This window comes from Pan troglodytes, chromosome 11, assembly GCF_028858775.2.
Source record: "Pan troglodytes isolate AG18354 chromosome 11, NHGRI_mPanTro3-v2.0_pri, whole genome shotgun sequence".
NCBI lineage: Eukaryota > Metazoa > Chordata > Mammalia > Primates > Hominidae > Pan > Pan troglodytes.
Window position 1 is genome coordinate 74,262,154 of NC_072409.2, and position 16,902 is coordinate 74,279,055.

A 16,902-nucleotide genomic window follows, 5' to 3' on the forward strand; every position below is an offset into this window, starting at 1 on the left:
TTTGCTAGTCCTGAAAAATACAGGGCCTAGTCCACAAAGTAACATAATCAACTAAAACAGTATGGGCCAAGCCACTCCCAACAATAAAAATAATCTGAGACAAAGTAGTTGAAATGAGAGAAAAATACTGAGAGGCTGTTATGAACTGAATTTGTTAAATTAAGTTTAGCCAGCAGACACTGAGCATACTGCCTATGAGTTAGCCCTGTTCTGCAAGGAGCAGTTTAAAAAAAAAAAAAGTTTAGCCTAAAGCTGCCTCCTTACGTTTTTTTTTTTTGTTTTTTTTTTTTTGGCAGAGTCTCACTCTGTCGCCAGCTGGAATGCAGTGGCGCAATCTCGCTCACTGTAACCTCCGCCTCCCAGGTTCAAGCAATTCTCCTGCCTCAGCCTCCCAAATAGCTGGGATTACAGTCACATGCCACCACGCCCAGATACTTTTTCTATTTTTAGTACAGATGGGTTTTCACCATGTTGGCCAGGCTGGTCTTGAACTCCTGACCTCAGGTGATCCCGCCCACCTCAGCCTCCCAAAAGTGTTGGGATTACAGGCGTGAGCCACCGCGCCCGGCCCCCACTGCCTCCTTACATATTTTAAGTTCAACTTGAAAGTTTCTCCATACATAGTGAACTGTAACCTAACAATGTATAAACAAACTATAACCTACTTTTGTACCAATCGCCCAGTTTTAGCCAATCACAGGTGGTCAACTGTCAAACCATGTTCAAATAAGGCAAAGGTGGAGCTGTAACCAGTCCAGCTGTTTCTGTACCTCACTTCCGTTTTCTGTCCACAAATACTATCTGACCAACTGACAGCCCAGGAGTAGCTCTGAATCTATTCTGGTTCTGGGGGCTGCTGAATTGTGAATCGGTCTTTGCACATTTGAAGTGTTCAATTTAATTTGTCTTAAGTTTTTAACAAATTGTATCCTCCCTAAAGATACCTTGAAGCCCTAACCTCCAAGTGTCCCTGAATGTGACCTTATTTGGAAATTGGGTCTTTACAGATGTAATCAAGTTAAGATAAAGTCATGCTGAATTAGGTTGGGCCCTAATCCAATATGACTGGTATCCTTATACAAAGAGGTGAAGACACAGATACACAGAGAATGCCACATAACAACATAGGCAGAGATTGGGGTGAGGACACAGCAAGCCAAAGGAATGCCATGGATTGACAGCTGACACCCAGAAGCTAGAAGAGGCATGGAAAGATTCTACTCAGAGTCTCAGAGAAAGAATGGCCCTTTTGATCTGTGGATTTGAACCTCTACTAGACTCCAGAACTGTGAAAAAATAAATTTCCGTTGTTTTAAGCCACCAAGTTTGTGGTTTTTTTTTTTAAGGCAGCCCTGAGAAACTAATAAAGAGGATTTCAACTGAGGATCAACAATTTTAACTGTTAATATTAGGTTGGTGCAAAGTAATTGTGGTTTTTACCAAATATATTGTTCTGCAAAAGGGAGTAAGATAGAAACACCACTGTAAGTAGCTGGTTTCTGATTTGGAAAGGACATTCAGAAGGAGATGCTGCTGGAAATGAAGCACTGGTAGGTCGGCTACTGTTTGCTTTACAGAAAGTAAAGGCTTATAGAACTGCAAATGGCTGAAGTGGAAAGGGTGGATCCTTCACACTCATTCTGTTTTATATTTTCTTATTCTCTAATATAAACTCCATTATTGCCTTATTTTCTGTTTCCCTCAAATCATCTTAATTCCTAAAAGAAAATAGTGGGCAATCAAAAGTTCTGAAAGATCTGACTTCTGAAAGGTTATCATCCAGTGAGGAAAGTATCTTTCCTTTAAAGTTACTGTGTGGATAGCATTTTAAAGAATATTTAGAAAGCAATGGAGATGGAAATGTAATAGAAAAAATAAACTGAAAAGGCTTTTTTCTAAGTCTTGGGACATTACTATGAGAATAAAACACTATTCTTTCATTAAATAATAAAAAGAAAGGTCCTTATATACCCAACGGCTCCTTCTATTAAACAAAACACATACTAGAGTTGTAGCTCAGAATTTCTTTTAAAAACAATGGGCATATTAAATGTTGGTCATATAAGTAAAGCTAAGGATGTCTAGGAAAAAAGGGCCTTCCATACAGTTTTTACTCTAAAGAAAAGAAATGGGCCAGGCGCAGTGGCTCACACCTGCAATCCCAGTACTTTGGGAGGCCGAGGCAGGCGGATCACGAGGTCAGGAGTTCCAGACCAGCCTGGCCAACACTGTGAAACCCCATCTCTACTAAAAATATAAAAATTAGCCAGGTGTGGTGGCACGTGCCTGTAGTCCCAGCTACTCGAGAGGCTGAGGCAGAAGAACTGCTTGAACCTGGGAAGCAGAGGAGGTTGCAGTGAGCTGAGATCACGGCACTAAAACCCAGCTCGGGCAACAGAGGAAGACTCCATCTCAGAAAGAAAAAAAAAAAAAAAAAAGACCATCGAATGCATAAAAATGTACATTCAATGCGAGTTACAGAGGGTCAGGAATAGTGTTGCACACCTGTAATCTCAGCACTTTGGGAAGCTGAGGCAGGTGGATCGCTTGAGGCCAGGAGTTTGAGAACAGCCTGGGCAATGTACTGTGACCCTGTCTCTACAAAAAAACAAAATTAGCTGGGTGTGGTGGTGCTTGCCTGTAGTCCTAGCTACTTGGGAGGCTGAGGCAACAGGACTGCTTGAACCCAGGAGTTTGAGGCTACAGTGAGCTATATCATGCCACTGAACTCCAGCCTGGACAAGAGAGAGAGATTCTGTCTTCTCTTTAAAAAAAATAAAATAAAAGAGGCCAGCACGGTGGCTCACACCTATAATCCCAGCACTTTGGGAGGCCAAGGTGGGTGGATCACTTGAGCAACATGATGAAACCCTGTCTCTACCAAAAATACAAAAAATTAGCCTGGCGTAGTGGTGTGTGCCTGTGGTCCCAGTTGCTTGGGAGGCTGAGGTGGGAGGATCACTTGAGCCTGGGAGGCAGAGGTTGTAGTGAGCCGAGATCATACTACTGCATTCCAATCTGGGTAACAAGAGTGAGACCCCGTCTCAAAAAAACAAAAACAACTAGTCATATGATTTTTGCCTATAACAGTAAAAAATAGGAAACAACCCAAATGCTTATCATGAGTTCAATTAAATTAAGTATGAAATAACCATGTAATTAAATATTGTAAACTGTGGATTCATTTAAAATAACAGAGATCTGTATTTACCAATATGGAAAACCGCTCATGGTTAATTTTTTTTTAAAAGCCAGTTATAAAACAGTCTATTATATAACCCCATTTTCATTTAAGTATTAGAAGGATATATACATACATGTATATATTCATATAAATTTATATATGTGTACAGAAAACACATACCAAAATATTAATTGGTTATATCTCTGGTTATATCTATAAATGACCTGTTTCTTTTTTTTTTTTTTTAATATTGTTTATTTTTTAAATGTTCACAGTAAGAATGCTTAAATCATACTATAGGGCTGTGGAGTTTTTGTTTTTGATACTGATCAAAACTGGCAGCCCTTCAAAAATTAGTCCCATTTAGTAAATTAACCATTTTACATTTTTGAAACATTGAAATTTAATGTTGGCTAATTATTAATTTTATATGCCACTTACGAATTCTTTGTTCATCATTTTTCAAATATTTTTGTTTTGCACTATAGTAAAGATAATTTTTAATTTTTCCCCCAGAGATAAAGCAAGTTTTCAGTTTTGTTTACCATTCTCATTGCTATAGTTCATCAGCATGCCACAAAAGACAGTCAAGAGCTTCTCATTGGCGGGATCTGTTATACTGCAGTGACCTTAAATGGTCAATTACAATCTGTGCACCACCTGCTTGGTCAACTGCACTTCTGCCCTCATGGCTATCGTAACATATGTTTCCTAGAGCCCTGCCCGTTTGAAGCAGCACTTCCTGGTCTTTGCTATTTAGCAGCTGCACCAGTGGTGAATCAATCCAGCATCCACACATGAAATTCGCATAAACTCATTTTTGGCTACTTCTGCTACGATGTTAGCTACTTTGGCTTTGCAGGAAGACTGTGGAGTCAACAGACTTGCAAACAGCTGAAGTATTCCAGTTGCTTGGATTTTTTCACTTGTTTCCGTATCTTCAATCTCCCTTGTTGCTCAAATGTGGCTAGAAGAATTTTAACACTGATTCCTGGTCACCAATCACCCTCTCCAATGTGGGACCAAACCAGTCCATCCCAGCACCAAGGGACAATCAAAACCTAATTACAGGAAGACTGATCATCAATGCCTTCAGAGAAAGATCTTGATCAAAAGGGAGAAAATTAAAGCTGTTGAAATCAAGAGTCACTCGTGTTAAAAACAAAAACAAAAAAATCCTAACAAACAGAGTCAGGAAAGGCCATGAAAATAGGGTTCTCATGAATAAATGCCTGACAAAAACTATCACAAAACATTCTTCAAAAACTACAACCTTACACAAAGGCTGTCACAACCTTACACAAAAAATACTTCTGGAAAGACATCTGCCCAGCAACTGTCTGTCCAACCTCAGACCAGTGTGATCCTTGTAGCCAAGGATAATTATCTCAAAACAATTATGTAATCCTTCTCATTTTTTTCTATTAAAAACCTTTGTTTTCCTGTACTTCCTTAAACATACATAGTTTATCATGGCACATGTATTCCCATGGCAATGCCCTATTCCTAAATATCATTTCTGTTAAGAGAGCCTCTCTCTGTTATTTAGGCTGACCAACAATATGCTTACTGTACTTTAGATTTTTAAAAAAATGTTACAATTTGTATATACCAGTTAGGATATACTGGAAGTAATAGAAACTACTGTACTGTACTCCAGTAGAAGAATTTATCAGCTCAGAGATCACATCATTGTAAAGTCTGGAAGTAGAATGAGCTTCATAAACAGGTTAATCAAGGCTCCTGCTTCATTTCTCTGAGATCTCCTCAACTTTCTCCTCGTCTGTGTGTGGCACTGTCATCAGACTAGCTTGTATCAGAGTAGAAAAACGACTATACTAATTCTAGCTCTTACAGGCACACACCACACAATTCAGAGCAACACAAAAGTCTTTTCTTCCACCTACCCTCCAAAAAAGAAAAAGAGACCAAAATCACCATGGCTCACATGACTAAAACTAATCTGTAGGATTAGAAATGAATCCTGTAACCTAGTGAGTGGAGCTGAGGGTCATCTCACTCTAATCTTATAACTTCCCCAAAGGAGAAGGGTTGTGAAGCAAGAAAAGGAAGGGAAATGGGTGCTGGAGCTGAGGAGGGAAAGAATTTAAGCATTAATAAAGAAAAAATAAATAAATGTAGAAACACAGGGCATAAAAGAAACAGAAGTGATTAAGATCTGTAGTGAAAAAGAAAGCAAATCCAAATAGAATCATGTTGGCTTAAATAAAGCCAAAATGTTTTTAAAGTTTAATGGGAATAAATCACAATTTCCTTTCAAGTATAATCCTAGAAAGAAAAGAAATTCAGCAGTTATCGAATGAGGTTCAAGAAAGCGGTTGAGAATGGGGAAGAAAAAAGGGAGATATTACTGACCAAGTAGAAATTTGATATTAATTACCCAAGGTTAAAAGATGGCCTAATGCTGAAATGACAATGAATAATTTTATGTAACTTTTGGTAGAGGTTTTTGATTTATTGGGGAAGATGGCTAAGATATTGGCTGCGTTAACTATGGAATATTTTGAGGAAATTCAATATTTAAAAAGTGTATGTTTGGAAGAGGGAAGAATTAAGTTCTATTCTGAGAAATGAATGAAAGAAATATCAAACCAAAGCACTTTAAAAAAAAGTAATATGCAAGACTGTCGGAGAAAACTGTGATTGTTACTGAACAGATGAGACACTTTGAGAAAAGATAAACAATTATTCATTTTTGTTTAAGACATCAGGAGTACTAATAAAGAACCAACTGGTAAACTGCTGATAATTCCATATAATATATCTAGCACTACAACTACACTGAATCATTCTTTTTTTTTTTTTATACTTTTAAGTTTTAGGGTACATGTGCACATTGTGCAGGTTAGTTACCTATGTATACATGTGCCATGCTGGGGCGCTGCACCCACTAACTCGTCATCTAGCATTAGGTATATCTCCCAATGCTATCCCTCCCCCCTCCCCCCACTCCACCACAGTCCCCATAGTGTGATATTCCCCTTCCTGTGTCCATGTGATCTCATTGTTCAATTCCCACCTATGAGTGAGAATATGCGGTGTTTGGTTTTTTGTTCTTGCGATAGTTTACTGAGAATGATGGTTTCCAATTTCATCCATGTCCCTACAAAGGACATGAACTCATCATTTTTTATGGCTGCGACCTGTTTCCTTTTAAGACTTTCCTATTTTAAACTTTATGCAATGAACACACAAACTTCCACAGTCAGAAAAAACGTACTTTAAAAATGTTCAGGGTGGGTGTGGTGGCTCACGCCTGTAATCCCAACCCTTTGGGAGGCTGAGGCAAACAGATTGCTTGAGCCCAGGTGTTCAAGACCAGCCTATGCAACATGGCAAAACTCCATCTCTACAAAAAATGCAAAAATTAGCCAGGCATGGCAGTGTGTGCCTGTGGTCCCAGCTACTTGGGAGGCTAAGGTGTGAGGCTACCTTGAGCCTAGGAGGTTGAGGCTACAGTGAACTGTGATCGTCCCACTGCACTCCAGCCTAGGTGACAGAGTGAGACCCTGTCTCAAAAAAAAAAAGATCATTACATTTGATTTTAAATATACACAAATTCACATCCATTCATTGAAGTAATATTTTCAGAGTACCTGTGGAACAGGTACTATGGATACACAGGGGAACAAGATAGTATCTGTTCTCAGGATGATTACCATCTACTGGGAAAGCAGACAACACAAATAATTGTGTTACCTCATTTGCTTCACTCTGTTGCTGTTCCTTCTTTTTTCTTCTTTTCTCTCTTTTTTTCTCATTTGTAGTTGACTTGCTTCCTAAAGTTTGAGACTTTCCAGTATTTCGACCTTTACCTTTTCCAGGTTCAGAATCAGAGCCACTGCCACTATCCACTTGTAACAGGGCAAAACGAGAAGCGGTGGTGGGAACAGAACTAAGTACTGCTGAGGCCATCGTAAAGATTTTTCTTTTAAAATACTTCTGTCAAGAATAATTTCTGTGGGGAGGCAGAAGAGTAGGCAGATGGGTAAACAAACAGAGTAAAATCTGTTGTAGATTCTAAAACAACCATATGTAGATAAAATAAATTTCTTCTGACACTGGATTTAGTAAATTTGGATTAATACCCACAGCACTATTAGCAATAACATACTTTTATATTTAAGTAAACGATATAACATTTTACAATAGAAAAATGATATGAGATTTCACAGATATAATGTACTCATTTTTCCATGTATACTTTAAAAATTCACAGTCTTCCTCTCTCAATCATTCTGAAATATATACATAGTTACAGAGAATATCCCAAATCAATATGGTTTACAGTGGAAAAGAATATCATTTTTTCATGATACACAAAAAAAAAGACCTTTAGTCCAACTACATGTTAACTCCCAACTTCCAATACAAGAAAAAAAGGAGTAAAGACGGAATACCACTCTTATCATATATAAAATACTACCATAGGTTTGATTCTAGAGACTGTGATTTAGAACTGACAGCAAAAATAAAGAGCTTAAATTTTCTCAACCAAAGGAAACTTTTCAAAATGCCTTCCACATTATGTTTAGTTCACTAGTTTCCATGCAAGCATAGGTCAGTGTAGCTTCATTCCATGTGCTGTCAGCTTTTCCACAACCATTTAGACTTAGAAGGGATCTTAAAAGTCCCCTAGTAGTTCCTAATCCAAATCCTTTAGTTATACAGCTAAGGTAAGTGGAGTTTAAGTTGGTTATGTGACTTCCCTCAGTTCTTTCTGGGAAGTTAGCGGCTGAGTCTCCACCTGGACCTAGATTTGTTGAACCTTATTCTGAAAGTCCAAATTAAGAAGCCCTGTAACAACCAGAAGACTAAGTGCTCTTCTAATTAAAAAAGACAAAGACTGTCTTAACAGAATGGCAACTCAGAAATTTGTATTTTGAAATGTTTCAGGTAAAAACTGAATAAAGTATTCAATTTGAAAAAATTAAGATAACACTCCAAGTAGCCAGCACAAAGGTTAACAAAACGTTAACTGACTCCTATGCTTCTCTCCAATTGCATTCCCCCACTGCACCAGCCAGACATAACAAGTATCCTGATTTTTGTATAACTTACTCCTTTGCTTTTCTTTATAGTTCTATTCTATGCCTTGATTCACAGTGATCATATTTGAATGAACTGCTGTCATTTCCATAATATCCCACTGGTTACATATATATTTCTTACTATATTCACATTATCACACAGGTCCACCCTATTCATTGCGGGAAAGGGCTATGTAAAGGTGAATACTAAGAAGTAAGGATCATTAAGATCCATTCTGAAAGCTAACCACACATTATCGTTTGTATGTTTTCAGGAGGGAAGAAAAATGAGAAGTATGTATTCAATCTTCCACCTTAAGTAACCAGAAAAATATTTGGAAATCTTTCAAGTTTTTGGTATACAATGAAGAAAAATCACAGTAAGAACTGATGTCTGAAGATGCCATCTAGTCGTCATTAAGTCATAGCATTTTATTACAGTATCATGTTAAGACAAATTGCTAGAAATATGCAAATCAAGATAAAATATCACAATGTACAGAGATGATACCACATTGATAAACCGTGACAGATTTTTGGCTCCAATCTTTCCTACAAGCATGAGAATGAATGCTTCATAAGTTACTACAAACGAGAAAATGTTTCAAAATGGAAAAGAAATTCCAGAAATATTATGGAAAAGATGAATTCTGCTTCAACCTCAACATATCTTATTAAAATAACCTTACAGGCCGGGTGCAGTGGCTCACACCTGTAATCCCAGTACTTTGGGAGGCCGAGGTGGGCAGGTCACTGGAGGCCAGGAGTTCGAAACCAGCCTGGGCAACATAGTGAGACCCTGTCTCTACTAAAAATACAAAAAATTAGCCGGGCATAGTGATGCATGCCTGTAATCCCAGCTACTCCAGAGGCTGAGGCATGAGAATCTCTTGAATCCAGGAAGTAGAGATTGCAGCAAACCGAGGTTGCACGACTGACTCCAGCCTGAGCAACGGAGTCAGACTCTCTCTCAAAAAAAAATAATAATCCTATATAAAATTTTACTTTCTTGAGCACTCAAGGTACAATTATCCTACATAGTTGTTCAACTATCATTAATATTCAATTTTAAATGTTGGGACTATTAATTGCAAGTGGCAGCTGTATTACTGTTCACAAATATTCACTGTCTCTCCCTGAAGGGGAATTATACTATACATCACTTCTCTGTTGAAGGCAGGCATAACCAGGTAACTTACTTTGGCCAGCGAAATATAAACTTTAAAAAGCTTTACAAGTCAGTGTGTGGTTCAACATGTTCTCTTTTCCCTGCTTCTGCGATTGCAGAAGCATATAGTGAGATGGAATTTCTATCAGCCAGATCTAATAAAGTCTGCAACCACAATGAACAAAGCCCCCTTACTAACCTGTGGTGGACATGGTAGCTTGAGCAAGAAAGTAACTTTGCTGCTTTCAGCTGCTGAGATTTTCAGATTGCTACTGAAGCCTTATCAAGACTTACATCTTACACAAAAAAATTTCTTCCCATTCTAGGACTGATATGAAAACTGTGAATTTCATATATGGATTATTTGCATGCATTAAATGTTCATAAATGTCTATTCTGAAACATCTCTCCAAGGCTCATAGAAATTTTCTTTCTGTAGCATAAGGCAGAGCTATCTTACCAGGGTATCCTTAGATAAAGTTTCCCTTAGGCCTTGGGGCAGCCAGGAAACCCCTGAAAAAGTAAAAGCCTCTGTTCCAGTCACTTCCAGATACAAGAAACCTCATCCGGTGCTCCTCAGTGGGTAGCTCCTGCACATGCTGCTCTGGAGTTATGTCAACTATGAAAAGGGAAGTGCTCCAAGTCCTAGTAATCTACCTCATCAGACAACTGCAGAATGCACTGCTACCCATTATCATAGACAGGCTTGTGAAACTGTTGGAAGATTATGTTCAAGGTGCCTAAACAGCAAGGCACACAGTAGAATAAGCAGCAAGTCAAGAATGGGGGAGCCCAAAATCTAGTGAGCAAGGTTTCCTTAAAGCAACAGCCTTAAATCTCTATATTGATTATATTTTTAACCATTTGCCAGTGACATGCATTTTCAGCAGCATCAAATCTAGCTGCAAGGTGACTGCTCAAACAATGCATATGCTTTCTGTCACCTAGAGCTTTGTCATTAAACACTTGAAATTAGAAAGGTCAATTGAATTTGAAATCCTGTCATTCACTTATTTATTCATTTGTTTATTTTTGAGACAGGGTCTCGCTCTGTCGCCCAGGCTGGATTGCAGTAACATGATTATGGCTCACTGCAGCCTCGACTTCCTGGGCTAAAATGATTCTCCCAGATCAGCCTCCTGAGTAGCTGGGACTAAAGGTGTGTGCCACCATGCCTGGCTAATTTTTTCTATTTTTTTATAGAGATGGGGGTCTCCCTATGTTGCCTAAGCTGGTCTCCAACTCCTGGGCTCAAGTGATCCTACCGCCTTAGCCTCCCAAAGTGCTGGGATTACAGGCATGAGCCACCGCAACTGCCCCAAATCCTTTCATTTTTATCACAAGAAATTTTCTATTACATTTTTGATGAAAAGAGCTGTTAGATTATTTAAAAATAATTCCAACTGTTGTAAATTATTGAATGCTTAGATAAAAATTGTTTGTTTTTATTACCTACTCATACAAATGAAATTTTAATGGATACTCAATTCTAAGAAATCATTATTTAAAAGTCTAGATCAGGAACTGAATATTCTTATTTCATGGATAAACTGATTTTAAAATGAAAAGTTAATGTTCACAGAAGCAAGTACAATTCTCTCATTAGAAACCCTGAAAAGTCTGAAGTTTTATAGAAATTCAACATTTAGTATCTTTCCTATAAATTTATATTATGTTTTACTTATCCTATACTATAACGAAAACGTTTTTCACATTTTTTTCCATCTAGTTCAGTACAGACACCTTTAAATCTCTTTCCAGTTTTGGGAGAATGAGATGCCTCTGGTTCTTTATGTCAGTAATGCAAAAGGCAAATGGCAGGGAGCACCAGCACAAGACCACTGACCTGGAGCCAGAATGCCCATCACACCCAACTTGCTACTTAACGTAAGTACTTGAGCAACCTACTTGATCTCTCTTGAGTTGCTGTAAAGACTGAATAAGTTAATATACATAAAGTACTTAGAACAGTAGCCAGAAGCATTCAATACACTCAAGCATCACTTAATGATGGGGATACGTTGTGAGAAATGCATCATTAGGTGATTTCATCATTGTATGAGTATCACACAGGGTACTTACACAAGCCTAACTGGTACAGCCTACTATCCACCTAGGCTACATGGTATGGCCTATTGCTTCTAGGCTACAAATCTGTACAACCTGTGACTGTACTGGAGGCAACTGTAACACAATGGTAAGTATTTGTATATCTAAAGAAAAGGTACAATAAAAATACCGCTTTATATATGTCCATCATTGACCAAAACAAAACATAGTTATTGCAGCACATGACTATATAAGCATTTATGGGTGTTCTTACTATTATTATTAGACTGAAATGTGCCATGAGGCGCTATAAGGCATAGGAGAATTGGTACAAACTATCTAAAAATTTGACTAAGCATGCCTGACTCCATTGAAAAGTGTTTTGAAACTTTATCAACATCTGGCCCCTATACAAGCTAAGGCTTTAATCTTTGAAATAAAAAAGTTTTTAGGCATTGAGTAGTAGGTGAGTGGTCAGCCACTGAAAAGAGTCAAAGACCTAAAGATTACACATAACATACTACGGAAGGAAAATACCTATCTACCAGAAACCCAAGAGTCACAGTTGAGACTATATCTTAAATAGTGGGCATACAATAGATACTAAACGTTTCTTGAATGAATGAAAAGAAGTAACAAAACAAACACAAAGCAAACAGAAAGTATTATGACAAATACTGTTAATCAAGAAAAGAACCAATGACAAACACTCAAAAGACAAAATTATTTTTCTGGTAAAGCAGCTACCTGTGCTATGTCACATCAGCAACCTATGTGTTAACATGTCTGAAAGGGTACTTCTGTCAGAAGGTTACTTCTGAAAAGCTAAAATGGAAAGGGGGAAAAGCCCCTTTAATGACCCCTTGTTTGATCAGGGTAAAGTGCAAAAAGAGTAAGACAGTGGCAGCCACTTCCCATTATATTAGACTTTACATAACAGTAAATATTAAAGACAAAAAATAGCACTACTTAATCTGCAGCTAAGGGGATAGGAGATGAAACAACTGGAAGGGTTCAATCATCTGTGCTATGCTATACTTAAAAAAAAAAACAGCCAACATATCAACACATCATCTACTGCAACAGCCTTGACAGAAATCTACATACTATGTCAAAAGGTACAATGACCAGTACTTCAGAAGTAGAAGAGAAGGAAATGTAATTTTAAATGAAAGAAGGGAATAAAACTTAATATGAAAATAATCCCCAATTTGTAAATATGTCTATTATTCATACACATACCAAAATGAAGAAAGAAATGCATGGGATTACTCACTATGCTTATTTTCCTTTCTATAGTTTTTACTATTTCCCCAAATATTCTACAATGACTATATAAATACATATATACACATATATATATACACATACATACACACACATATATATACATATATACACATATATATACACACATATATATACACATATATATACACACACACATATATATATACACACACATATATATATACACACATATATATATGTATTTTTTTTTTGACAGGGTCTTACTCGCACACCAAGGCTGGAACAGTGGTGGGATCACGGCTCACTGCAGCCTCAACTTCCTGGTCTCAGGTGATTCTCCCACCTCAGCCTCCAGAGTAGCTGGGACTACAGGCACGTGACACCATGCCTGGCTAATTTTTTGCAGAGACAGGGTTTTGCCATGTTGCCCAGGCTGGTCTTGAACCCCTAGGCTCAAGCAATCCTCCTACCTCAGCCTCCCAAAGTGCTGGGATTAGAGGAATGAGCCACCATGCCCGGCTCTACAATGATATTAGTTCTAAAAAAAAAAAAAAAACCTCAAAAAGAAAAAATGGTTATCTATACTCAAGTTGAAAAAGTTAAGCATAATGTAATCAATACAATATTGATTTTTTTGCCCTGTGTCAAAATTTAGAAAGGGCAACTACAGGTCAGAATTGACAATGAGACGCCTTTGGCCATTCACATCAGTGACAGACAAGTCAAATGACAGAGAGCAACTATCGAAGACTAATATGTTGCATACTTTTAAGAGAACACTACCCTCATTAACTAATTTTTCAGAATTTTCAAAAAGATAGTCATGTTATGCAATCCAGGAATTCCTCTGTAACTTTTTTTTTAATCTTGATAAGAAGAAACAAATAGGGAGACTAGGAAAACATTAGGCTTTTAAAAGATACAATACTTCAGGTCATGGCTAGGGTTAGTATTCCTTCAGTCTTGTGTCCTAAACTTCTGCATCTCCACATACAGTCACATCTAAGAGATGTTAGGATAAATAGATTCAAACACAGCTCTTCTCCCTCCCTCTCTATACTTTTTCTCCTTCAAATACACTTGGTCTTTAAAATTTAGATGCTTCTATGCTTAGACATTTATATACACAAAATATAATTAAGCCATACAATGCAAATGAAAATACAATGGACTGCCAATTAAGTTACATACATTAGTCTATGAATATGGTGGCTAATACTGTATATTAAACATTTACATATTATTAAAATACTACACAAATCAGGTTTTTGGTGCAGAAATCTAATGATTATTATATTTATATTTTTCCCCTCCTCCCTTTGAGTTCCTTTTAAAAATAATTTCAAGGATATCTGGGCTCAGTGGTGCACACCTGTAATTACAGCAACTTGGGAGACTGAAGCAGGAGATCACTTAAGTCCAGGAGTTTGGGACCAGCCCAGGCAACATAGCAAAACCGTATCTCATAAAATAAATCATAAAACTAATTTCAAGGATAATGTATAGTTGAAGGAAGACAAAATAAATTCACAAGATAATTTTAAAAACAGAAATGTTTCAGGGCAAAATGTGAAATAAACACACATTCTCAATATGCAGGCAGTTCACCATAAATAAATATATCTTCTACTATCTTCCATAATGTAATGACTACCACTAGTAAAAACTATTAATTTATACTTAAGATGGCAGCAGGCCACACATGGTGGTTCACACCTGTAATCCTGGTACTTTGGAAGGGCTGAGGTGGGCAGATTGCTTGAGTCCAGGAGTTCAAGATCAGCCAGGGAAACATGGCAAAACCCCTTCTCTACAAAATGTACAACAGTTAGCAGGCATAGTGGTGCATGACTGTGGTCCCAGCTACTTGGGAGGCTAAGGTGGTAGGATCACCTGAGCCTGGGGGTCGAGGCTGTAGTGAGCAGTGATTGTGCCACTGCACTACACCTTGGGTTACAGCCTGAGACCCTTTGTCAAAAAAGAAAAAGAAAAAAAAAAGATGGCAGCAATGTCAAAAATATAACAAAGTCTTTATTTTACATATACTTCATACCCAAAAAGCCAATTATTTGACTTATTAAATGTAATAGCATACGGTAGGGCTTTCTCTAGCAACCCTCTTTCTTCAGATTTTGCATGTACTCCAAGAAAAAACAACTTGAAATTTCTTGAACACACGATTAGTTTACTTGTTCATATCTTTAACTATGCTGTTCTCTTTTGTCTACAATGCCATCTATCTCTTCCACTGAAAACTTCCATTTATTCCTCAAAATCCTGCTCAGGTGCTAGCATATCTATGAAGCGTTCTCTGACCTGTTCCTGAAGTTAAACATTCCCTCCTCTGTAATATTTCCATACTTTAAACTTACTATTATTGAATGGACTCCAAAAAAATTCTCTTTATTGTTGTGCCTAGCCCCTATGATCCTGATTTCAAGATCCTGAAAGACAAGAGTTTCTATCCCTTACAAATACCACAGGATCTGGCACATAGAAGACACATTTATTGAACTTAGTGTTTTCTTCATGTTTACATTCTTCAAGTACACAGCTGTCTATGCAGTGAAAAATGTGCTCTACAAGTAGAAAAAGAAATATGTGAAGTGCACAATAGACAATCCTCAATTCCCATAACGCAGATGTGCATGAGCAATTATTAGCAGTTCAAAGTTGTTTCATTACGGTAAGTACTATTCTAACAAACTAATTGCCACAACCAATTTTGTCTAGGAAGCATATCTGGTTTTAAAGTGTTGATTTAAGCCAGCCGGGCATGGTGGCTCACGCCTGTAATCCCAGCACTTTGGGAGGCCAAGGCGGGTGGATCACAAGGTCAAGAGATCGAGACCATCCTGGCCAACGTAGTGAAACCCCATCTCTACTAAAAATACAAAAACTAGCTGGGCATGGTGGCGCACGCCTGTAGTCCCAGCTACTAGGGAGGCTGAGGCAGGAGAATCGCTTGAACCAGGGAGGTAGAGGTTGCAGTGAGCCAAGATCGCGCCACCACATTCCAGCCTGGCAACAGAGCAAGAGACTGTCTCAAAAAAATGAAAAACAAAAGTGTTAATTTAAGAGAACTAGGATGCATTGGCTGCTTAAGTAAACTGCTTCTAAAAATGAATAGCCTAAGCTACAAGCAGGAGAATTTTTTTTTTCTCTTTGTGTATACATGGGGTCTCACTATGTTGCCCAGGCTGATCTCAAACTCCTGAGCTCAAGCAATACTCCAGCCTTGGCCTCCCAAAGGGCTGGGATTACAGGCATGCACCACCAAGCCCGACCCAAGCAGAAGAATTCCTAAGTGGCTGGTAGTCTTGGCCTCTATCAAGGTTTGGAGGCACATTGCCATTATGACCTTATCCCTCTACACTATGACCTCACTAGAATCAAGACAGCAGCAGCCATATCTCAGTCCAGAAGACCACAATTAGGGAACTTCAGAAAACACACAAACACACACACACACACACACACACACAATTATATATATATAAAATCCTTAAATCAAGAACAACCAAATATATTACTTTTTATGAGATGAATGATAGCCATCTTCTATTAACACTACCAATTAGCCTGACCAAAAAAAGGTATTAATGTAGATGCCAATTAGTGTGGCCTCACTGAAATATAACTTAGATCGAAATTAACTGAGCGTAATATGAAATGGCACCAAGTATCACTGATTTAACACCTGGTGAAATAAAAAATTGTGTTATTTCATGTTCTGTTCTTCAGATAACCAAACAGTATCTTTCACTTTGGCTTCTTAAAAATTAGGGTTCACAGGCCAGGTGTGGTGGCTCACACTTGTAATCCCAGCACTTTGGGAGGCAGAGGCGGGCAGATCATGAGGTCAGGAGTTCCAGACCAGCCTGGCCAACAAGGCGAAACATCGTCTGTATTAAAAATACAAAAAAAAAAAAAAAAAAAAAAATTAGCCAGGCGCCTGTAATCCCAGCTACTCAGGAGGCTGAGGCAGGAGAGCTGCTTGAACCTGGAAGGCAGAAGGTGCTGTGAGCCGAGATCGCGCCATTATACTCCAGCCTGGGCAACAAGAGCAAAATTCCGCCTCAAGAAAAAAAAAAAAAAATAGGGTTCACAATCAGCAAGTGTGAAGTGCATACTAAAACTCTGCTCCAAACACACTTACTGTAAGTGATGTAAACCCAATGGGTATGCCCCAAACTCCA

The 16,902-nt window shown here is 38.1% G+C and overlaps 1 protein-coding gene across 3 annotated transcripts in view; it reads right to left on the minus strand.

Annotated features, from left to right (window-relative positions):
* Positions 1–16,902, minus strand: part of GKAP1 (G kinase anchoring protein 1) — an 81,321-nt gene that overhangs the window by 63,078 nt on the left and 1,341 nt on the right. For all 3 annotated transcript variants that reach the window (XM_009456681.5, NM_001246567.1, XM_063787131.1), the window contains exon 3: positions 6,905–7,163. In XM_009456681.5, the coding sequence (XP_009454956.1) occupies positions 6,905–7,120 (216 nt within the window). In that variant the 5' untranslated portion in view covers positions 7,121–7,163. The remainder of the gene's footprint in view (positions 1–6,904; positions 7,164–16,902) is intronic.